General features: G+C 40.9%; 1 protein-coding gene across 4 annotated transcripts in view; it reads left to right on the forward strand.

Annotated features, from left to right (window-relative positions):
• The window catches only part of MICAL2 (microtubule associated monooxygenase, calponin and LIM domain containing 2), a 135,191-nt gene extending 113,231 nt beyond the window's left edge, over positions 1 to 21,960 (forward strand). For all 4 annotated transcript variants that reach the window (XM_065683074.1, XM_065683075.1, XM_065683076.1 and 1 more), the window contains 6 exons: positions 6,075 to 6,169; positions 8,229 to 8,321; positions 10,256 to 10,349; positions 16,349 to 16,448; positions 17,650 to 17,723; positions 18,645 to 21,960. In XM_065683074.1, the coding sequence (XP_065539146.1) occupies positions 6,075 to 6,169; positions 8,229 to 8,321; positions 10,256 to 10,349; positions 16,349 to 16,448; positions 17,650 to 17,723; positions 18,645 to 18,829 (641 nt within the window). In that variant the 3' untranslated portion in view covers positions 18,830 to 21,960. The remainder of the gene's footprint in view (positions 1 to 6,074; positions 6,170 to 8,228; positions 8,322 to 10,255; positions 10,350 to 16,348; positions 16,449 to 17,649; positions 17,724 to 18,644) is intronic.
• Positions 21,961 to 23,557: the final 1,597 nt, after the last annotated feature.

Here is a 23,557-nt window from a genome sequence, read left to right on the forward strand (position 1 = left end):
ATATAAGCATTGCAAAGTCTGTTCAGAGGAAAAAATGCAGCTTTGGTCTAGCCATTTGTCCAGGAATCTGTCATCCTCAGTGTTACAACATTGAAGCTCCCTGAACTTTTTCAAACATTAACATTTGAGTAAATTAAACTCATAAAAGAGCCAAGTCCTGCTTGACTCTCTCAAATGGCATTTCTGTCTCCTATGGGCACTTGTCCGAGGCTCAGGCTTGGCAAACTTCATTCATGAACTGATGGTGAGCTTTAGCCCACATTACGTCATTATTTTCCTCTCTTGAAATTGACCATGAATCTCAGAAAATATCTTTTCTTTAAAGAGAAAAAAATACTCCCAGCACCTGGCAGAAACCAATTTAATGAGGCTCTTTCTCATACTCCTCCTGGCTCTTTCCAGTAGGGCTTTTCTATCCTATTTGAGGCCAGTCTCATTCTGTGCAAGTATGGTGGGTCTTACATTACACTGGTGTTTTCTCCCTCAATGGGCTGTTGGCTTGTGGAGCCAAAGAATGAGCTGGGTGGCTAAAGTCCAGGGCTTGAGATGAGACTGGGTGAGCTCACTGAGGAGTAACCAAATGCTTAGAAACCACTTCCAATTTAGAAAGCTCCTGAACTGAAAAATGTTTGGAGGCTGCGTGAGTGTTACAGGAGGAATCATGTATGACTTCCTGGTGTCTATAGTGTTCCTTTAGACATCCACTGCTGGGCAGCCTGGAAGGACCTTCAGTCTCACTCTACACATCTACTTCTGTTACGTTGCTCATCTTCTCTTACACCTTATCTTAGTTACGTTACCTGCAAATACGCATCACAATGTCTGTCCTGTGCTTATGACTTCTGCATTGCAGACCCAGGTGTCTGTCCAAACTAAAACTGTATTCTGTCCTTCTGTCACTTCCTGCCAAGAGTCCAGCCACCAGTTGAAGGCCAGCATGAGGAAGCAGGTATCTTAATTGCTCAGAAGCAGATTACCTGTAGCTCAAACTTACGCCTGCGTTACACCTTCCATATGGGTCTTTCCAGCATCTGATATCCAGACCTGGTCTAAAAGCTTTCAGGCTAACTCTTCGTAAGAGCCATTCCTCAGAGCCACTTGGCAATTTTGGACTGTGTGGAGTTCCGGCTGCACAGACTACCTGTGTGGGACACAGACAAATCTTACTCAAGTAACGGGGGTTCATGCACTGTTTTCAGGGAAAGAATGAGTTTTTTAAAGAGTAACCCCCTGTCCAAGCTTGCCAGTAGAAAATACAAATGTCTCCAAAGGACCACACTGGAGTTTCCAGGTGCAATGCCAGACTTTCGATTTACTGCACAAACATCTTTGAGGCTTTTGTCCGTTGATTCATCCCTTGTGTTCCAACCTGCGGTTGAAAAAACCCAGACTTGATCAATAAAATTGATCAATCAGGTGGTTAACTGTTGTCTCGTGCTTTTGACTGACAGAGTTTCAGAGGGGCAGACCATGAAGGTGGTTGGTTACTGGTAGATGTTTGTGACTCCAGGGTTGCTTCTTTGTAGCAATGGAGATAGGAGGAATATTTCTGTCCCTGACTGAGTGGGGATCATGTGGAAACACGCATTCCGAGAACTGTCCCTTAGATGAGAGCTGTTATAACTCAGTTTGTGGCTGTGTGTTGTTTACATGGCTCACTTCATTAAACAGGACAACCAGTTCTGCTGATCAGAAAATCAGATGCGCTATGAACTCGCTTTGCTGGTTTTGTGCACTTTCAGATTGAAAAGGGATTTCTTGCAAGTATTTCAGGTTCACACATGGTTCCCATTACTGCATCTTTGTACCACTGAAAGTCTGTGTGTTGGTAATGTTATTGGCAGCTAGGACACTGTTATCTCAGTGATTTCGTGTTTTAGAAGAGGACTGAGGCACTACAGGATTAAATTTCAGGCCTAAGACCATATGAGAAATCTATGGAGAAGCAGAGATGTGAAGCCCATTCTTGATTTCTACTGGCCTTTTCATCTCCTGCCTCATGCCAATTCCTGTCTGGTTTGGGACACCAGTGCCAAAGAGGTGTGTAGCTTTGCCTCTCTTTTGTAAAACGCTGAAGTACTTAATGTGGTCATGATTAACACCAAAGACTTTACAAAAATATGGAATCTTGGACACTTACAGAGGAAGCCAACAGATTAGAATAACATGATGTTATCAAATCAGTTCCTGCTTTCTGTGTATTTAGACTACAGTTACTACTGTGACACAGAAACACCCCAGGAAAGGGAGGTGAGCTGTGACATGCAGAATGACAGCAGTGGTGGTTTTCCCTATTAATCTCTAGGGCAGTCAGCAGTTCTCTCCCATCTAATAGAAGGTATCACCTTCTTAACCTCTTCATATGACAGCTCCCTCTTCGTTCAAAGCACCTTAAGTATGTTAGGAAAACCAGCACCTTAGATTTATATGGTAAAGGGGGGGGGGTGGGGGGGTGGGGTGTCTCAGAAGCACCGGACTTATGTCCAGTAGATCACTCTGAATGCAGCAAGGGTTTTGCTGCTGGTGGCATTCAGTGGCAGTGCACTTTAAGCAGAAGCAAAGTGTCTTTGAGACTGACCCTTGGATTACCAAACTCTAACAAACTGGCATAGGACCAGATTTTAATTTTATGGATGTAATTTTTCTTATCTCTTGTGACATACACAAATGAAGATACCGAGTCCCAATATCAAGAACTGGAGGTTTCCTCCAACTTTGTAGTGTATTCTGTGACACTGTCAGATTGAATAACAATCAATAATAATATTAAATAATCTGCAGTTTCATGTGATTTAACAGTTGTAAATCAGATACGCTGGAAAGGTGTCTTGACCAAACTCCTGGTAGCTACTGTGAGGCAGAAATCAAGAACAAAAATATTTATTCCTTTCCCCCTTATAATTAAGAGCTAAAACTATGGCTGACCATTCCTAGTGATGCAAAGTCATGTTAACTGGGGAGGAAAAGCTCCCCCGTTAATTTACAAGCTAGGGAGATGCTAGAGTACTTAAGGAATAAAGTCATTAAGTAATAAATAACTCCCTAGAAGGAATAAGATGGTCAGAAAGAGAAAGCCCAAGTCTAGAAGAGTTGAATTAAGATTCAGAAAAAAACATATTTTTGAGATGTTTTTTGTAGCTTTCAAGCTTCAAGGCTTGATACATTTTGAGTGGACAAATTATTATTATTATTATTATTATTATTATTATTATCATCTAACTTTACTATTACAATTGTAAGTTTCAAATCTAAATGAACCCGCAAGTGTAAAAGTCCATAAATTGAGCATGTTTATATGTCAACTCCTTGTCCATATCCTCACAGCTGGCAGCTAAATTCTGCTTATTCGAGCCCTTAGGAGATGGAAAAGATTAATGCTCAGTCATCTAGAGTAGAACATATAGATGCTGTGATAAAGAAGAGTGGTTTGGGTTTTTTGGTTGGATTTTGTTGTGGTTAATTTGTTTGGAAATAGCCAAAGAAAAACAGTTGAGCAGAGCAGTCGGCGGGTGCCCTTTTAATGTTGAAAGAAATGCATTGTCCCACTGTTTCTGTATCCCTACAACATGGCAAGACCACACATCTGGGAGCCAAAGCCCTGTATTCACATCCCAATTCTGTCACTCTTTGTGTGTTTCCAGACACCTTCTTTTTCCTGTGACTTCAGTTATCCACATTAAATTAGTAGAGAACATCAGGGCCATGAAATATATACGCAATAAATGTGACAGAGACTGTAACTGTCGATGTGTGCAGGTAGGTCCATCACATGCCTCATCACTGAGCAGTTTCATGTGGTCCTTCATCCATCCTGTAGGATCCTCAGGTGGAGATGATGAAGGAGATTGCTGATCCCAGTTAGATGGCTGTTGTCTTACAGGTCTTTGGGTACTGTGTCACTTGAAAGGCTGAGCTGTTTTGGAGCAATCTAAATGGCTTTTGTCTGCAAAGCTAGATCTAAATAGCTGACTCTCCATAACAGACTGGCACAGGGAGGACTGTGGATGTTATGAATATATTCTGTGTGCAGACATGGGCTTCCTGTGCTCATGAGATTGTCGTTGGAAGTCCATAGGGAAGTCATTGACTGTGTCTCTGTCTCAAAAAGGCGAGGAGCTCTCAAGTCCCAGCCCTGAGAAGGAGGCGGGTGCCCTTGTGTTACAGCATGCTGGTTTTCCTGGAGACCTTGTAACGCTTTTTGAATTATTGATACCACTCAAAAGGGAGGACATAGGCAAGCAGTCACTTATTCCCACAGCTGAGAGAAGAAAGGGAGCGTGTAATTGCTTGTGTTTCCTGCCATGCTGGGCTGTAAAGTTTGCCCTTTGCATGTTAGGGAATTTGATTTCCCTATGGGCTTGACTGAAGGGTAGTTACTACAATCTTTTAGTTGCACAGGGAAAAGCAAGGTACGTGACTTTACTACCCAGAAGAAGCAGTGGCTGATGCTCCTCATGTCTTCCTCCATCTCATGCATTGGGAAGGGCTTTATGGCTGACTGTCATTGCTGGGGGCAGAGACAGGGTGAGGCTGGATTTGCGCTCTGGTCTGCAGAGCGTGGGGCAGTGCGTGGCACTGGTGTGACCTCAGCAATCGTGAGCCAGAGGAGAGTCCCTGGCAAGTCAAGCAAGCAGGACAGTGTCTCTGCCTCCAAGTGGCAGCCTTGGGCAATCCTGGAGCAGGGGAATTGCCTGGGAGTTGGAGACCCACCTGGAGAGCCATCGCACCTCCCTGCTTTCACTTGCAGGTGTCTCCTGCCCAAGGACTTGTCCTGCAAAAAGGATGGCAGGACCCAAACCTGCTGTCTTGGACCCTCTAAGATTGCAGCTTCATTTAGCAAAAGGACTGGGTTCTTCCGAAGTTGAGATTGCCCAGAAGAATCGGAATCTCTGCCTCAAATTACTTGGATTTGCTTTTATTGCTTTACTGTCTGGGATGAATCTGTTTCATGGATCCTGATTTTAAATTAGGGCTTGAGACAGAACTCCTACTTCGGGACTGGGATCCAGGACAAAGCAGAGAAGAAACATTTACACTAGGAGAATGGGAAGTGATTTTAATCTGAATACAACTTGCACCCCAGCAGCCAATTGTTATCTCGAAGATACAAAGGGAAATGGCACTGTTAGCTTTAAATAATGTACATTTCCAAGATGTTGCCCAGCTGTTAATCATTAACCCTGTAGCAGGTTGAAGTGTAGGGACAGATGTTCCAAAAATGGTTTTATTTTCTGAAATAAAGAGAATGAAGCTATGAATTAGACAAATTAAGAAGAAATTCAAATATTTACACCCAGTTGAAACAAGATCCTGGAAAAACAGGCATGGTAAAATTGCTGCAATTAAATGTAATTTAATTTATAAATCTGAAAGCATGCTTTCTCCAATGGCAGCCCTGGAGTTTTCCTTATGGAGTGCATTGTTGTGATGTATGGATTTTCCTGACTTATTATGGCATTTTAATCAACAGTTCAATGATGTGATAATATTCCTAAAGCAGAAAAATAAGTGACATTTGTTTAGACATAATTAATGAAATATTTATGTTGCATGCGGCTGTGTGATAAAGCCTTATTCTCTTAGTCCATTTGCTTCTGATTACATTTGTGATTTTTTTATATGACCAGACATTCTGACGCCAACTATTTTACACTGAGCAGATGTCATGTAGTAAAAATGGGTGCCAGATGCTACAAGCCACATAAGGGTAATTTGTTTAAGAGCTGGTTCGGACTTTTTGCATTCAATTAGACTGTATAGTGAGCCTTACACAATCATTTGGGTAATATGGCTAACTTCAGATATACATTTTAATGAATGCTGAGTGCATCCAGAGCAGCATGCTGCATGCAGGGTGCTCAAGGAATTAATTTATTTGTACGTAATACCTGAAAAAATCAAATATACCCAGACAGAGCTTTTGACAGGCATCAAGGATCTAATTAATGCCATCAGCTGAATTTCCACATTGCTCTAGGTGCTGCTGATCAGAACTCGGGGCAGGTGCAAAGTGTCTATATAAGTTAGAGGACAGTATTTTTTGCTTCACTGACTATTTTGTTCCTGCATTTTAGGATGTGAACACCTAACTGTCAGAAAACAAGCTACTGGGTATTCCACTTCTTCCTCTGATGATGAATTTGAATGCAAGCCTTCATTAACACACCAGGTAATCTTGACTTGGAAACAGAAAGATATTTCCTCAGTTGGACTGTATTTAAGATTTGTCATATAATTTTGATGTAAAACACACAGCAGTTTCTCGAAGTGGGGATTAGAATGTTTTATCAGCGGAGGTTACATGTCATGGAGAAAAAACACATTAAAACCCTTTAAGGAAGATGAACATCAAAATTCCTTTTTCCTCTTTGAATCTTTAATTCCCCTAGGTTGCACTAGTGTTGACAGAGGAGGTCTTAATTTGACAAACAGACATGTTTCACTGAACCCACTTTGAAGCTGCACTCTTAAATGGCCTTAATGCGTAGCCCAACAAGCAAATTATTGAAAAAATTAAAGCAAACAGATGCAGATTTCCTATGGGGAAATACAACTTCATTTGAGAAGCACTACAGGCAGGTTGTTTGGAAACCTCTGTGTTTATCCTAATCAGCGGCACTGCATGAGCCACCAAGTTGCACCCAGAGCCTACACACTGAAAGGGCCGGCTGCACAGCGGGGTCTCTTAGCCCTAATCTGTTTCCTGTGGCTAGCAATGAGGTTAAAGCACCAATGAACTCTTGATGCCTAGCTCTGATGTGAAGAAACAGAGCTTTTATTGCCTGAATAGCTCATCAGAAACGTGTTTACCTCTTTCCTGTGGAGAATATCAGTAAGTGGAGTTAATCGTACAAAGTAGCCTTTTGATTTGTTGCCTTTGAGGTAGGGTGGAAACAAGGAAAGCAAAGCAAGAGGCTGCCCAGTACGCTGGAAAAAACAGACAAGCTGAAACTTAAGTGGAGCTATAAATGAAAACCCAGTTGCACAGCTCCAGAAGAACAGAAGTGCCAGGAGGCAGAAGTGCAGCAGTGTGCCGTGGCACATGCTGCCAGTGGCTCTATTTCAGGATGTGCTGAGATGTCAGAATTCATCATTCATCTTTCCCATTACAGGAAAGGCAGTCTACAGTAAGATGATATGATGGTGAATTAAGTAAAGTCTAAACAAAATAGAGAAAAGAAGGGAGGTATGGGAGAAAACTGGATAGGAGCAATTCCAATAGATCAGGCAGCCAAAGGAACAGGCAGGGCCAGGCAGCAGGGAAGGCAGCACTGACAGGCAGTGCCAGAACCAGTGTGAAGGAGCAGCTGTCACACACGGGCGTTAGCAGTGACTCAGTTTTGATGCACGTTCTCCACTCAGCTTGTTTCTCTCTGCTACCACCTAGCACTTCTTTGCATGCTGGTTTTGCCTGCTATTTTGTCACTCTCTGTGTCCCACTCAGTGGGAAAATTTTAGCAAGCAGCTTCCTCACTTGATATTTTTTTGTCTTGTCTACAGTGCTCACATATTCTGTCTCCTCCCAAGTGGGAAAACCACAGCTTTAAAGCACTTCCAGATCACTTGGGTCAAGGGCAGTATGGAGCAAACACAGGTGGTTCGCTCAGGCAGTCCTGTAGCTGCCCTGCTTTCCCAGCAGCAGTGACAGGTGCCCCGGGGAAAGGGAAAAAAAACTCTGTAATGCTGTAGAGAACTTGCACCAGGGAATATTTCCTAGGGCTGCAGATAGTGTCCTATGATGGCTGTTTCTAATAAAAGGATGTATCCCTTTTACTGTGTTACAAGCGATCCAAAGTGAATTTTACTACTTAGCAGCTACAGCAGTAGGAATAGGTTGTTTCCTTAAACCCGTGCTTCCCCCTCCCTGTGCCTGGCTTTTTCTCTGGTCATGGTGATGTCTACAGAAGCAACTTTGCAATTCAGACTGTCTTTTTATTGATAGATACAGTTCACACTCAGTGAGAGTTGCAATAAGAGCTTGTAATGATTTAAAGTCATTGTAAGCAAATGCATGAAAATATTCCTACATGCATATTTTCATTTCAGTTAGGTTGCCCCAAGCACCCTGCAGCAGTGCACCTTATTTTGAGCAGGGGATTCAAGCTACACGAGATCCAGAGGTCTCTCCCACACCCTTAAAGTTCTAGGATTCTGGGGTAGGTTTGAGGAAACCTGTAACGGCATACTTACGCTCTGATTGCTTTTCTTTATTCCTTTCTCTTTTGTAGGCAAAATGGTCTATTAGAAGGAGAAGGAAGCTGGAGAGGGAGACAAAGCAATTGATTAAACAAGAGGAACTGAAGAGGCTTCACAAAGCACAGGTGAAAATGTAACTCACAGGTGTCACTCTAGGAAGACAAATGGGACTAGCGAGGATGGGGGTACCCGGTGTGGTCTTCGCGCTTCCTCTCACTTCTCATTGTGGCCTTCTGTGTTGAAGTCCTGCCAAACTAGCAGTCAGGAGCAAGAAGGTGTATGAGGGAGGGCCTTGCAGCTCTATTTGTGACAAAATCCACATCTGCCCCAGGAGATCATCATGATTTTGTAACTGTATGAAGAACAAGAGGGAATAGTGACTGGCAGTAAGAGAAGAATACACTGAAGAGGGAAGGAGATAGAAAGGGGAAGTAACATCAGTCCCTGAGAATGTAAGAAACTCCACTATTACCCCTACGTACTACAAGAGGGTATGAAAATACAGTGATGGGTTTTGTTCTCTCTCTGCCATAACAATGAAAGTGAATCATTTTCTTTCTTAATGATGCAAGGTCAATTCACTATAAACAAGCCCTGCATTTTGGAAGATGCTGGGAAAGCCTTGGACTCCACTGATGTTTATTATTTTCAATTACAGTTCAAAGATCTTGCAATGCACTTGTGCACAACTTGATCTCAGACTACGTTCTCTCAGGTGTCAAAATTTTCGGGTTTACCTATTTCACTTACCATACATATATATTCATATGCATATATGTGTGTGTGTGTGTGTATGCATATCTCTATACCCTTAACGGCTTATGTGGCCATTAGCAATTTTTGTGTGTGTACGTACAGTAGCACAGGGCAGAGAAACCTGAACTAGATTTAATCTCATTAATTCAGGCTGTAATGATAATCAAGATATGGTAGTGGAAAGAGCAGAAGTTGTCATTATCTTGTGTTGTATTACTTCAGCAGGTGGGGAGTTTTGGGTAGAGCTTCCACTGACTACTTCTTTACCAATATTAAATTAAAAAAGGGAAGTACTAAGTTGTTTTTCAGATGTGAATCTGAAATCTCTGGTTTTGCAGACATCACTGCCTTTGTAAAATGTACTACTGAAAAGGAGAGAAATTTTGTGTTTGAACCAGTGGATTTTAGAAAATGCTTATACTTAGCTGTTGCTATAAATTCTGTGACAGAATAAAACCCATGGGGAAGAAAACCCAGTGTCTTATTTAACCTAAAGTAAGAGTAACTATACTATTTTTCAGCTAAGAATTGTAAATTATCTCAAGCTAAAAAATAGATACATAAACACCTTGTCTTATTTTATCCCTTTGTGGAAATAATGAAGTCCAAGCTTGTTGAACTATGTTTCATATTCATTAGGCTGTTGCTGAGGGCTTGGCTTAGTATGCCCTAACACAGCCTGAAATGAGAACTGCTGAGCATCTACCTTTGACATGTTTCATGCCTATAATCCACATGGCATCTCTGAAAATCTTGTTTAAAGGGGGATGGATCAGTGAATGTAGAAGTCCTTCCTGAAGTGCCACTTCTTAGGTATTAGACCCTTTCCTTCATGTGTCAAAAGCCTGGCAATATGAAAGCAAAAGAAACAAACAACAAAATCCCATAGACAACAAAATAGTTAGCAAAGCTTTCTAGCTATAAACCTTCAATACTATATGACCTTTATCCAGGTAGCATCTCAGAATATATGCCTCTGAATGTGTAAGTTGTTGACTTGGACACCTTGAAAGGCAGAAATGTTATGATCTCTGTTTTACAACAGGAGAGCTAGAGTTCAGAAAAAAAACAGGTTCTTCTAGTGCCTACAATACCTACCCACACAAACCATAGCCATACCTGCTGGATTTAGATACCTATTGGAATTATTAAATTGCTTAGGCACCTAATGTACTCAATGAGTTGGCAAATCCCATGACTCCTCCGAGACCCTTTCAAGCTGTTTCTCTAACCACTGAGACTATTTTTTGTCTCTGAATTTTTAAGCTATGTCTGTAGCTTTTATATCATTACAATTTTGCAGGCAGTCCAGCGCCAGCTAGAAGAGTTGGAGGAAAGACAAAGAGCTCTGGAGATTTTTGGTGTCAAACTGGAGAGAGAACTAAGAGGAGAATCAGGTAAATGAAGCAGTGTGTGTTTGGTGGTGGGTTTTGTTTGGTTGGGGATTTTTTTCTTTAAAATCACATTTTTCAAAGTAGAGAGGTTTTAGTGACTGTCATAGAAATACAGTTTAGTGCAAAATCTGAAATGGAACAGTAACTAGAAAGACAAAAAATCACTTTGCCTTTTTTTCAAACTGTGTTAGCTCAAGCACCTGTACGCTGAATGCTAGAAATTTACTGTTGGTTGTCACAGATTTGGAATTATTTGCCTGTTGAACCTGAATCTACATCCTCCCCAACCCCTTCTCCCCTATCCTGAGCTGAATTTCATCCTCTGGAAGGAACCCATGAGGTTTCCAGGAGCTGTATCTGTATCTCAGTTACCAAGCCAGCAGCAGCCCATGCCTAGTAACAGAGTCCTTAATGACTTCTCTGGAGTGTGAGATGCCATTAATACAATTAGAGCCAGTGGCCATGCTATAGCAACAGCAGTACCAGGCGCACAGACCCAAATGACACAGTTTTTCCCCCAGTGTGTAGAAGATAACAGGGACATTATCCTGGCCCCTCCAGGTTGGAGGCAAGGTTTTCCCTCACCTGAACTGACAGTCCTGAACACCCAGGACCGTGTCATCCTCCTGTCAAGCCAGCCTTGCCACTGCTCCCCAGCACACATGGAGTGAAGCTGAAGAGACCTCCCACGGAGGGACGGGACATCTGGGAGCTACTACCAGGCTCAAAATGGGGATGGGACTGTGAACCATGTGTGTAAAGGACTTCAGAGGGGGCTGTGGTTCTGTGCTGAAAGGACTCTGTGGAGCCTGATTGCAAATATGTGTTTATTTACCTCTGTTTTAGAAAGCTGAATATGGTGCTTTCATGACAAGCAGTTGCACAACACTGAAAACCTAGATATGTTTTGGCACCTGATCTTTTTGTTGTCTTAGGTGGGCAACCTAGCACAATATCTACATGCTGGCTTTTTTTAATGCTATGTTTCTTAGCAGTTGCTGCTCCTATTCTAACACTGAAGTAATCAATTCAGCAGGACAGCATTTGCCCAACCTTTTATATTTATTAACTGAGTTTCTATATTTGATAGTGCCAACCTATTTCAACTGTTATTTAAAGGCTAACATCTTTTCCTTAAATGAAAGAATAGCCTTTTATGAAATGGTACCCACTCTACCACCTGTGAGAACGTCCGCAAAAAAGACTTTGAGGATTTGTTTTGATTAGTTCTTTTCTTTACTGCTGAGCTGTGTAAGGGTGGTTGGTTTTTCGGAAACCTCAAAAACCAGAGAGGGACAAGAGGCTTCTATCTCTTGGGATAGACGCCAAATACCAAGATAAATGGCCTGCAGCCACCTCTTGTTTTTGCTGTTTTGACAATCACATTTCCTAAAGAAGGCTGTCTGCCAAGAGATTGATGCTTCTCATTCTCTTCCCATCTTTAGTAATTGGATTGCCCTCATTAAGGTGAAAGTACTATTTTTTTCTCCCTGTTGATTGTGTGTAGGTGGCCAGTTACAAATAGGGCAGATACTGAAGAGTAGGATGTTACTGGGTCTCAATAACTCTTCTGGTGCGAAAGCACGAAGCTGCAAGTTTCCCAAACAGAATGTGAATGCTTTGTTGCTTGTAATAGCACACATGTAATGATGCAGGAATTGGTGAGTTTAATATTCTGTTCAACCTTCCTAAAAAAAATGTGCATTATTGTTTAATGAATGACCAGTATTTATTAGGTTAAGTTGTATTTAAGCAGGTCTGCGCTTACGCAATTCAAGTGATTTAATAGGTATTATTAAGGTAATTAGAAAACGATCACAGTTCAGCAATAATATTGAGCTGCAAAGGTTGTGAATAACCAAATTTAGAGACAGGCCTGCAAACGCTAGTCTTCAGTGACATTTACGCAACTCTCCTCTAATAATTCTGTAAGCCTGGGATGAATGGCCCCTTTGTTAGGAGGAGTTATTCATTAGCTCCTCAACTGAATTAGAAGAGAACATGCGTGGGTGCAAAACAACTGCCATGAAGACTGATGAGCAAAACGAGGCTTTGATGATCTTCTAATTGTAGTGACAACAATTCATGCATTAAAAAAAAAAAAAAAAGAAGAAGGAAAGGAATGGTATCAGTCCTATGAATAATTTTTGAAGCTGGTTATTTGCTTTATTCTGGCTCAAAATACCAAATAATAAATCACTGATGTACTGTCGCTTTGTTTTCCACTGACATTTGTGGAGGCTTATGGAGATCTTCTGCCTACCAGAAAATACAGAAATAAAAATCTCAAAACACATTTTCCACTGAAATTAGCATAACCGATCAGTGACTAAACAAATCATGAAAGAAGAAAATCTGTGTTGAGAGAATGTTAAGAAATCTCTGTTTTTTGGAAGGTGAACAAATATCTGCACACGTTGCCGTTACTTTTTTGTTTCATAAGGAGCATATTCAAGGTTTCTCAGAACTTTTAACAGAGTCAAAAGAAATCAGTTTTAACCTATAGGAATGAAGAATATGAAGTTTAGCTGTTTCTAAAAGGGTGCAAACTGGCCAAGGCCCCTTTACTGTGTGACTGCTCTATAGAGGAACAGTGTAGCATCACTCTGGAGAACAGAAGGTTGATGTTTTGAGAACTGTGTTCAGTAAATACTCCTATGCAGCTTGTTATTCCCTAGAAGTATTGGAAATAGAAATAGCTATGATGTGATTAGAAGAGTATCTGACTTTCAAACAGCATCAAAGTTAAAGGAGACTTGAGGTAAACCAGGATGCAAGTTTTGCTTTAGCAGTGCTGTAAGAGAAAGCCAGTGTGGCTCACAAAACAAACTCACAAATTGTTTTCCCTCTAACCTTTAGAAAGATCTGTCATACTGCATAATGCAAAATACTTCATTTACTTCATTGGCTTGTTCTGCCCTTGGAAGGCATAAAATGCTCTATCAGACTTAAATAACTATTACCATTATAAGTAAAAACATTTGAAAAGCTCAGGGAAAAAATGTCCCCGAGGACACCTGGGGGGCATTCTATGGGACGGAGAATAAGGTAAAACAAGGGCTATTTTTCCTCTGGCTTGAACTGAGGATCTTATTAAAATGAGTGGCATTTTTACAAAGTGCATTACTCTTTGCTTACCTCAGTCAACCTACATATGCAGTCTTTTATTACACACGGATCTTGAAGTGTAAAGAGGAAACATAAAAAAAAAATATTAAAAAAATGCCTAATCAAGAAAACAGGAGAAAGGGAGTAGTAATTCTCTGTGTGTGTACGGGACATACACATACCTACAATTGTGATGTTTTACTGTCGGTAAATTAGATCAGATTTTGATGATAACTTCTGATGGTGGCATATGAAGACTCTGGGTACTAATGCTGCATCCCTGCACTGGGTGTGGGAGAAGCCACCGCTGGCATGTCACAGTGAGAACTGCTCCAGCAGTCACTTTGAGAACACATTTTTTATCACCGCTCACTGACCTGGAAGATCCCATGGGAGCACATCAATTACTGACAAGTTTTAATGGAGTCAGGAAGAAATCGGACCAAGATTGCTCTGCCCTCTCCTGCTGTTTAGCTTCCCATTTCATAGTAAATTCAGATTGAGGTCAAATCCTGGTAAGAAATTACAGAACTGCACCCAAACCAGCATGACTCTTGTCCTCATCATGAGGGCCCATGTAATTCCTCCAACACTAGCAGGAGGATGACTGTGCCTGATGAAGGCACAAGAAATGGGCTGGTGAACATCTAACATTTCCCTTCTGCTCAGGAGGATTGCTAAAGGGCTGCATTGAGTAAGATCATTGCTTGCCCAAAGTAGATGGACTTTAAACTGCTGTTCTTGAGTGGAGCCAGCTCCTGACTTTCATGTTAAAGTGACGGACAGCTGAAGTAGTAGAGGCAAGAGGGTAATTCCTGGGGCTGACAAAACAAGCACATTTCAAAATGACAACAGAAAGTCATCTGAAACACTGCTGAGCTGTCCAGGGCTCTGCCGCTCTTGCCACTTGGTGACCTACTTTTGTAGTTGTCATCACTGGAGCTTGAACCTGAGACCTTTGGACTTGTATCTCAGCACCCTCAGTCATCTGAAATAAAGGCGCAGTCCATCCACAGAAGTCTCCATCCACAGAAAATAGTCAAGCTTATTTATGTGTGGTTTATGCTTGGTTATCTAGCAGCATGATATAAGGTTGGAGGAGCAGAGAGCTGTGTTCCCCTGCCTGCTGGCAGGGCCTCCTTTTGCTTTGTCACAGGTCCAGCTGGCCCTGCCTCCAACACACAGTGGTGGAGTGTGCAATTACCATGTGCTGAGGCAGGAGCACAGGCTGGCTGTTGATTTTATGCTTCTGAAGGGGCCAGCGTGTCACCTGAATTGTTGCCTCAACCTGGAGCAGTGTAAGATATTTGCTTCCTACAAGTGATCACTATTTTGTGGCAACAGATGGCAGAGGGGCAGAGCAGACATTGTGGGAGGTGTGTTTGCCATGCTATCACTGCTGTAATTCTGCATCAAAGGGTGCTGGGGTGGGTTTGTTTTGTGAAAAATTAATGGAAAATGTGAAGTGATGAGCATGTTAAAAAGGGCAGCAAGGAAAATAAACACATATGTGCTCTGATTTGCCACTTGAAAACATGTAGGGGTTCTTCATTGCCAAAGATTTTTGTACAGACAGCATTTTAGGAGCTTTAAAGGCCCTCACCTGGTGAAAGAAATCCATCCTCCTCTTCAGCAAGGCAGAGTCAAGCTGTGAGATCTTTGGGAGACAGACCATCTGTCCTGGGTTCAGCAGTAGCAGTCATTTTTCTCCTTCTTAGTAGCTGGTGCAGTGCTGTGTTTTTGACTTTCAGCCAGGGAACAATGCTGATAACACCGATGTTTTAAGTTGTTGCTCAGTAATGTTTACTCTGACCAAGGACTTTCTGAGTCTCATGCTCAGCCAGGGAGGAGGGGAAGCTGGGAGTAAAAGGAGGCGGGACACCTGACCCAAACTAGCCGAAGAGGTATTCCATACCACAGCACGTCATGCCCAGTACATAAACTGGGGGCAGTTACCTGGAAGCCCCAGATCGCTGCTCTGGTCGGGCTGGGTATCGGTCAGTGGGTGGTGAGCGGCTGTATTCTCTTCCCTTGTTATTTCCCTTATCATTAATATTATTGGTGGTAGCAGTACTGGGTTTGTGTTATACCTTAGTTACTGGACTGTTCTTATCTCAGTCCGTGGGAGTTACATTCTTTCAATTCTCCTCCCCATCCCTCTGGGAGCAGGGGAAGGTAGAAGGGGGCAGTGAGCGGGGGGCTGCATGGTTCTGAGTTACCAGCTGGGCTGAAACCACGACACCATCTCATGTTTCATGTCTGTATAGTGCCTAACAATGATGCCCTGGCCCAAACTGTTACAAAACCACGCAGTAATAGAAGAGTTACCCTGTCCCACAGCCTTTCCTGTCATTCAAAGCAGATGCAGATTTAGAGGCCAGTGGGAAAGTGATCAGAAACTTGTGGGTTTGATTGTGTGTCTGACACCCACCCACTGGAAACAGGGACTAAGTTGATACTTGCCAGGATGTACATCCTGAAGTCCAGTTGCATTAATGGGATTATCTGTTTATGCATATAGTTCAGCTGCTGTAATCCAGTATCAGCAGAGGAACTACGTTGTCAAAGGCAGAACTAAGAAAAAGAAAAAGTGCCCATTAAGAGCAGAAAGTCTTGAAAGGAAAACCTTAACTGCCTGAACAAAAGTGGTTTTAAGTCTAATGCATCTTTAACTACAACATATGCCATAAACTACAACATTCAAGCAAATGTAGACAAGAAGGTTATATACCTGTTATACCCAGACTTTACGGATGTAAGTTACACACAGCAAAAAAAATCTACATTTGAACTCACATAGGCTTACAAATGAGGACTATTTAACGTGAAGTTAAGTGGTAAGTGCGCTGGAAAGAAAGCTGGTAATGCACACTTAAGCCTTTTATTTTAAACAGATTCGGGCACAAAGGATGAAACTCAGATGCTACATGAATGGTTTGAGCTGGTCCTGGAGAAGAATAAATTAATGCGTTATGAGTCTGAGCTCCTGATTATGTAAGTGAGGACAAGCATTAGTACTAAAGATGGGGAGGGGAGAGAGGAAGAGTGTACTGAAAATACACCTGAACACCCTGTTGTGTGCTGCAGTTTGTTGTGGAATAAATGTACCCAGAGTAGCTACAATCTGTTTTGAACACAGATATATTTGTCGAGCCTTCCTTGTCCTTCCTGCCCACAGGGGTTCATTTATTTCAGTCCTATACCATACTCTGAAACAATATAGCATGTAGACGCTCTGCATTTACATAATGTGCGTCTTATGAACTTTCTTCTGTGAAAGAAAACCAGTCTGACAAATTTATCTCGGGTTTCATTGGACATAGGGGAAAAGATCTAGGAATTCACTACAGCAACGAAGAAAGCAGATGCACCAAGCAAATAAAAACTGCCTCAGATGCCACTGTAGTTGATGGAAACAATATAGGCTGTAGCTCTGTTGCCTCACCTCGCCTCCTTGGAAATGTGCTCAACAGATAGGCAGAGGTGACTCTCATCTATTTTATCCAGGTTTTCTGGACCATGTGGGAAGGCGATGAGAGTTATTACCGCTGGATTTCACACCAGTGCAGGCTGCTTGTTGCCATTTATCATTGCCATATCACTCAGCACCCAGTGCTGTGGGCAGTGATGCAGACCAACCATTAGTTCCAGCTGCACCCCAATTTCTCCCCAGCTGATGCTGTCAGGGGCCAAACCTCTTCTTTCCTGTTTGATTGTCATTGTGTGTTGCAGTAGTAATGCTTCCTGCTCACACTGGAAAAGCAGTTAAAAAGCAAAAGCAGGCTGCTTTTGTCACTGCAGGACGCAAAATGTTGTCTGGATGCATTCACATGTGTTAATTCCCTTCCCTCAGGACCCATTCCTGTGCAGAGAGCCTGCCAGGCCCTTCATGTGTGTGGGAGCATTCAGTCCTATCCAGAATTACATTGTGGGTGCCACCAACAAAGCACAGCTGGCTAAAGCATGAAGGGTTGCAGTGCATGAGAGAGCTTAATCTGATACATAATGCAAAAGGTGGTAGTGGTACATCTGGCATGTTGTGGCAATGTAGGCATGGGCAAACTTTTTAGCCTTGACTGCCCAAGAGAAGAAAACACTGGATAAACAGAACACAGAATCTCTTGGTTGAAATAGTATTAATGTTTATGTCTTCATTGGGAAAAAGCTCCTTTAACATACTTTTTATTGTACCTAGAGCCCAGGAGCTAGAATTGGAAGACCACCAGAGCAGGTTGGAACAAAAACTGAGAGAGAAGATGGCCATTGATGGTAAGTCAAAGGGAAGTATATGCTCCAGGCCACAGTGATAGGCCATGCCCATACATATCCCTCTTTGCTTCAAGAGGATCAGAGTTGCTAAGGCTCTTCTTCCTGTTCTCTTCTGCAAGGGCAGCTCAGCCAGCAAAATGCAACATGAAAGGTCTTCTCATCTGACTTCTAGTGAAGACAGCTAAGCTAACCTGCCCAGTTTTACACTGAACTGGATCAGAAGCACTCGCACATGTAATTGCACTAATTGTGTGTGCAGGCAGCAACATCCACCTAACATACAATGATGGGAAGCAATGGAAAGTAATTGTTTCAACCACTTAAACACGAAGGAGGTTATCTGGTTTTGTGCCAGCTGTAGCATTACTGCTTACCACAGTATTTTGGAATTGCTTTCAGATACTTTGGGTTACAGTTTAGGCTCGCCCTTTCATTTGATATTAGAAAAGAGAACATGGGGAGGAGGAATGAAGGAAGAAGGGGAGTTAAATAGCACTGAATACCCAAAAATAGCCTGTCATGTTCAAAGCATGCGGTTTATAAGCCATGACAGTTTTCAATGCATTTTCTGAAAAACACTTTTAATTTTCTTACAGGTACAACATTTCATGGTTGGGTTTTTTATCTTATAAATTAAATTTAAACTCCAGTTTTTGTAAATAAGTTGTGCTCTTCGTATACATTCCAGTCAAAGTTTTGCTAAAAGTCCTACTCTGGCCTTTAGGAGTCTTAATGGTCAACCTTAAATGGCCTAAATACTGGAGAAATTTTCCCTGGACTGTAATATAAAAAACATTTACTGCTATTGACTTCATTTCTCATTGACTATAATATTAATTCGAGCTGCACACCAACAGTTAAAATGTAAAGTGTAACAAGCGTGTTATCTGGATTTTGACCTCTTGTTTTGTGATCTTTCAGACAGCCTTAAAGATGAAATGGATCTGAATGAGGAGGTTGAAATTTTTACTGAGATGATGAAAGTGGTTGAAGAAAGGGACAAACTTGTGTCTACCTTAGAAGAGCAGAGAGTGAAAGAAAAAGCAGAAGACCAGCACTTTGAAAGCATTATATTATCCAGAGGTTATCAGCAAAGCAGGATTTAAACAGCCACATGCAAATAAATGTAATTTCAGCAATATTTGTAATCAAGGAGATACAGACTTATGAAAAATGGAGAAATTCAAATTGTAAATCAGTTTATTTGGGAAACATGTTGCTTTGTTATCAAAAGCGCCTAAGCAGTTCCTTTGCTCATACCAGAGTGAGTCATTTCACTATCAGCTTAAAGGATCACTGGAATACAGAATAGGACTGAATTTACCTCTCTGGTGGGCATCAGAGTCTGTGAAAGGGAAATCAGAGCACTGTTGTTTTCTTGGAATTTTATTTTAATGCTGAGAATAGAGTTTCTGAGAAGCATGGTGACATCATTTAGTATTTTTGAGACATTACTTTCCATCTGTTTATCTGAATCTGTATGTGGTTTTGTTAATATTTTGGCACAGCCGATCCACGGTGAACTATTTAAAGGTCAGAAAGCAAGCATCACATATAAAAACAAGGTTAGTTTGTATTTCTGGTGGAGGAAGTGTCATTTGATTAATAACTACATATAAGTACTCATTAAAACTACTGTAAATGCAGTATCAGAAATTAATTTTCCAGGTATTTGCAAGTTTTAGTGCACTGTGTATTTTTGAACAAGAAGTTAAAGCAATATTAAATCCCTACGTTTTGTAGAATGGTAAGGGATTATCAAAGGGGTTACTACCCTTAAAACTGTTAAATGCTCAAAAAAGCTTTTGTATGTCACAGATTAAGGTCTTTAAAATATGCTAAATGATAATTTAAAACTAAGAATCCAAACCCAATTAGTATTTGTAGGGTAGGCTTTACAATGGCTTGGTAAAATACATCACACATAGTATCATAGGGTGTGATGAATTAAAAATATCCCTGAGAATAATTCCTCAAAAGGACTGCGAAAAAAAAGGTGTTGATTTTTCTAATGTCAACATCTGATAGAAAATATTGTGGGTATATTTACACTACATTTATCTTGCTGCTTAAGAACATACGCATATTTTTTGCTTAAAGGAAATATCTCCTGTCTTCTCTGTATATGTATTTGTAGATATTGGCAAAGCGTATGTGCAGGTTCTCTTTAGTATTCGGTGTAATTCAAGTACTTTGTTAAAGCTGAGATAATTCTGCAATTTAAGATTGGTAGTACATCCAACTGTATGTATGATGCACTAGATTTTCAAAGTGAAAAAAAAACTAGGAGAAACTTAGACTTTCTTTTTGAATATCACTTTACCTCATGCACAGAGAAGATTTGATATTCTCATTCTTTCATGAATGGTGCTTATTTGCAGCAGCTGCCTGTGGTACAGCCAAAGCTAGAAGCATTCCTGTTACAAAAGCTTTAAGCTAAAAAACCTCTTGGTAAGTATTTGTAGGGTAACAGACACACTGGATCCTGTCACAACAATTTATGAATTATCTTAAGTTTTTGCTGTATTGTAAGAAATTTAAAATACCCTTTCCAAAGATACAAGCAAGATTTTACTATTGACTACAGAAAAATAATATACCTCTATTAGTGCAAGGAATATATGACTGTTCCTCAATATTTATGTATTTATATTTATTTATTAGACTGTTTAAAGAGGATAAGAGTGTCTGGTTACATTTTACAGTTCGGATGTTGTCTCTGATTTTGATACATAGATGTGTATTTCTAACAGCTGTGTATAGGTAACGGTGTGCATTGTAGAGTAGATAGCTTTATTCATTTGGTAAATAATTAGTAAAAAAATATGAATTAAGGTTTTAAAAATATGTTCTCAGTTACCATAACTTGAAGGGATACTAAGCATAGCATGTAGGGCTTTAATAGTAACGTTTGTCTTTCAGCACAGTGGAAAGACAAAGCGGAATCCTTAAATGTGTTCCAAAATTACCATCAGACTTTTTTTATTTTCCTCTGTCATTCATAAGCTAAGCATACCTGATCTTCAGGTTACATTTTTATTAAGATGGATTGCAGCAATTGATTTTTAAATTAACTCTATTACTTAAGATTGACACAAAGTAGGAGCAGGCAGAGCAGTAGTAAGTATTTTAATTTTCTCTGTTGAGATCTGCTTGTATTTCCAGTTTTGTGGAGAAAATCTCTGGATTTTATCACTGTTCCCAGAAGCCTCGTGTAATCATGTAGAGCAAAACTGTCTGGAACATTGTCAGTTTGCTGTAGAAGATGGACAGCCATAATGCTTTCAAGGCATTTAGAAAAAAAAAAGCAAGCAAACTTCTTGATGCTTTGCACAGAAGGGGAATTCAGCAGAAACCTCCAGCTATATCAGCCAAAGATTGGTTTTCTTCACCTCGCTTTTACAAACTAAAAATTCCATTCACCTTAGTGCTGCTGCCGTAAAAAGAGGAAGAGGAAGGGAATAATTAGAGAAACATGATTGCTCTCCTCTACCAAAGTCCAGCCTGCTCACTCCAGGGAGTTGCACATGCTGCAATCATTCAGGTTCAGGTTGCTCTGCGCTGTATTTAAGCCCTGAGATTTCAGTTTACAGCAGATACTTGTTTGGCTATAAAACCAAATACAAAAAAGTGCTTTCCATTTAGCTCCAAAGATTTGAGTTCTTGGGAGTATTAGAGTCAACTGAAGCTGAGGGCCATCAGCATTTTGTGGACCTCAAGTATATTCTTTGCTAAAAAGATTCTTTTCTGGATGCCATGTGGTCATAATACGTGTCACCCAAAACTGTGTGTCCACTCTTTGGTGGAATAAACCTCTCAGGCGACTGTTACCCTGCCTGATAGGAAGTACTTCACAAGATTAGATCCAGAAATAAACTGTTTAAGTGATTTAGAAAAACAATAAGCTCTTAAGTCCTTTAAACCGGGTCTTCATATACTATGAGAGTAGAGAAGCAGGTAAAAAAGAGAAGCTATGTGCACTGTTCACAGGTCAATTTAATATGGTTGGCTTGTGTTAGAAAGGTATTTAAACATTGGTTTGGTTATGAGTCTTCTTGCTGCTCAATTTTTTCTGTAAATTGACTTGTTAACCTGTAATAGATTTGTTCATTTTTAAGTCCTTAGCGCTGTCATATTTTGCTGTAACGTGATGTGCTGGAACGTATTGAGTATGTGTAAATGGACTAGATGTGAACAATTTTCTATTTGAAAAAATAAAATTATCTCACTCTCTGAAGTCCCTGAATCATTTCCAAAGCAATTTTTCTCCACCAATATCTACAATGTAATAGTGTGGGTCTAGGAAAGATACATAGGTAAGAAATAGTATCAGGTTCTTAATTCCTATACTGGTAAGTAGATCATACCATCTTGCAATTCACAGATTCATGTTATAGTTTAGGAATAATGACACCCTGAAGGTAGGCAGCATTCGACTCTACCTTTAGCACAAGAGGTTACAAACTCCATAACATCAACAACTTTCTCACATTCTTACACAGGGATTCACAACTTAATTTCCTTAGGCATAACATGCAAATTAAAACAGCTCCTTGAAGACCTGAAGGAAGTGTCACTGTGTGGATCACTAAGAACTGGTGATCAAAGCCTTAGTTGCCAGTTTATATCTTCCGCTGACTTTACCTGTGTCAGGTCACCTCATTTTCTTGCTTTCTACCAGCCTTACAGAGCAAAACAATGTGCTGCTTCAGATGAGGGAAGTGGATAAACAAGATTTGGGGCTTATGTTAGTGCCTGTACCATTGTCCCCTGCTCAGTGACTCTGAACTTACCCTCCTTCTCATATTCAGAGAACAGATGGACGGCTGCTTCTCTTCAGAGTTCAAAGTAACTTTTGGCGTGTTTAAACTGTTTCTCTTCTACTGTCTCATCCTTTTGCTTCCATCTTGTGTGTCCCAGAGGCAGATGTGGTGGTGACTCATCTGATAATACCACACGTTTTAGGACTGCACAGGAATTACCTGCCTTCTGGGTCTATTAGAAGTAATATGTAGAACTTTAATCCACGTTCAAAACCTTGCAGCCATGTTGATTTCTCAACCGGCTGATCGACAGCTGGAGAATTTGAATGGCTTTGGAGTAGGATGTGGGTAGAAATGCCACCACAGGAATTTACTAAGGCTCCCTACCTATTCACAGCACACACACACACACACACCCTTGTCCCTTCTTCAAAAGATCATAGGTCTAAAAATCAATTGGACAAGAAGTTCAGGAAAAAGGTTTTGTAAGCCATTATTTTGACTCAAGATCACTCCATCTGCTCCCAAGGTAAAGGAATGCCTCAGTGATTTTTAGGGTATTTGGTCAGGTTTCTCTGGGCACAGGCAACAAACTTTGAGATCGTGTGCTTTGAAACTTCTTCTTTTTAGCCAAATGAATGTCTGATTTCAACTAAGAAGTTTGCTTTAGTTTAGCAGTCTCTTTCCAGTAACAGGATGTGGCTTGGCAGAGTGGAGATTCTGTATGTCTTTTAAGACTTTCCTACTGTTAAGATCTAAAGCTGTCCCTGCTGGGTTTTGCATGGACCATACAGTTTTTGCATAGCTGGGCATGATGGGGTTTGCCATGTTAGCGTGCAAATACTATGCCTGCAGTTTTCATGGCTGCCACATCTCATGGAGCTAGATCTTGACAAATACTTAGTGATAAGTAAGGTATTTGCTGGATTCACCTAAATGTCTTTGCCTAATATTTAGGAAAAAATTATGGTTTCCTCTGTTGGTTCTAATGAACTACAAAAAGAGGCCTGGTGGCCCTGTGTGCCAGCAGAGTGCTTGCTAATATATATGTTCATGTAACAAACGATGTAC

The sequence above is a fragment of the Lathamus discolor genome, chromosome 6, assembly GCF_037157495.1.
Source record: "Lathamus discolor isolate bLatDis1 chromosome 6, bLatDis1.hap1, whole genome shotgun sequence".
Classification (NCBI taxonomy): Eukaryota; Metazoa; Chordata; class Aves; order Psittaciformes; family Psittacidae; genus Lathamus; species Lathamus discolor.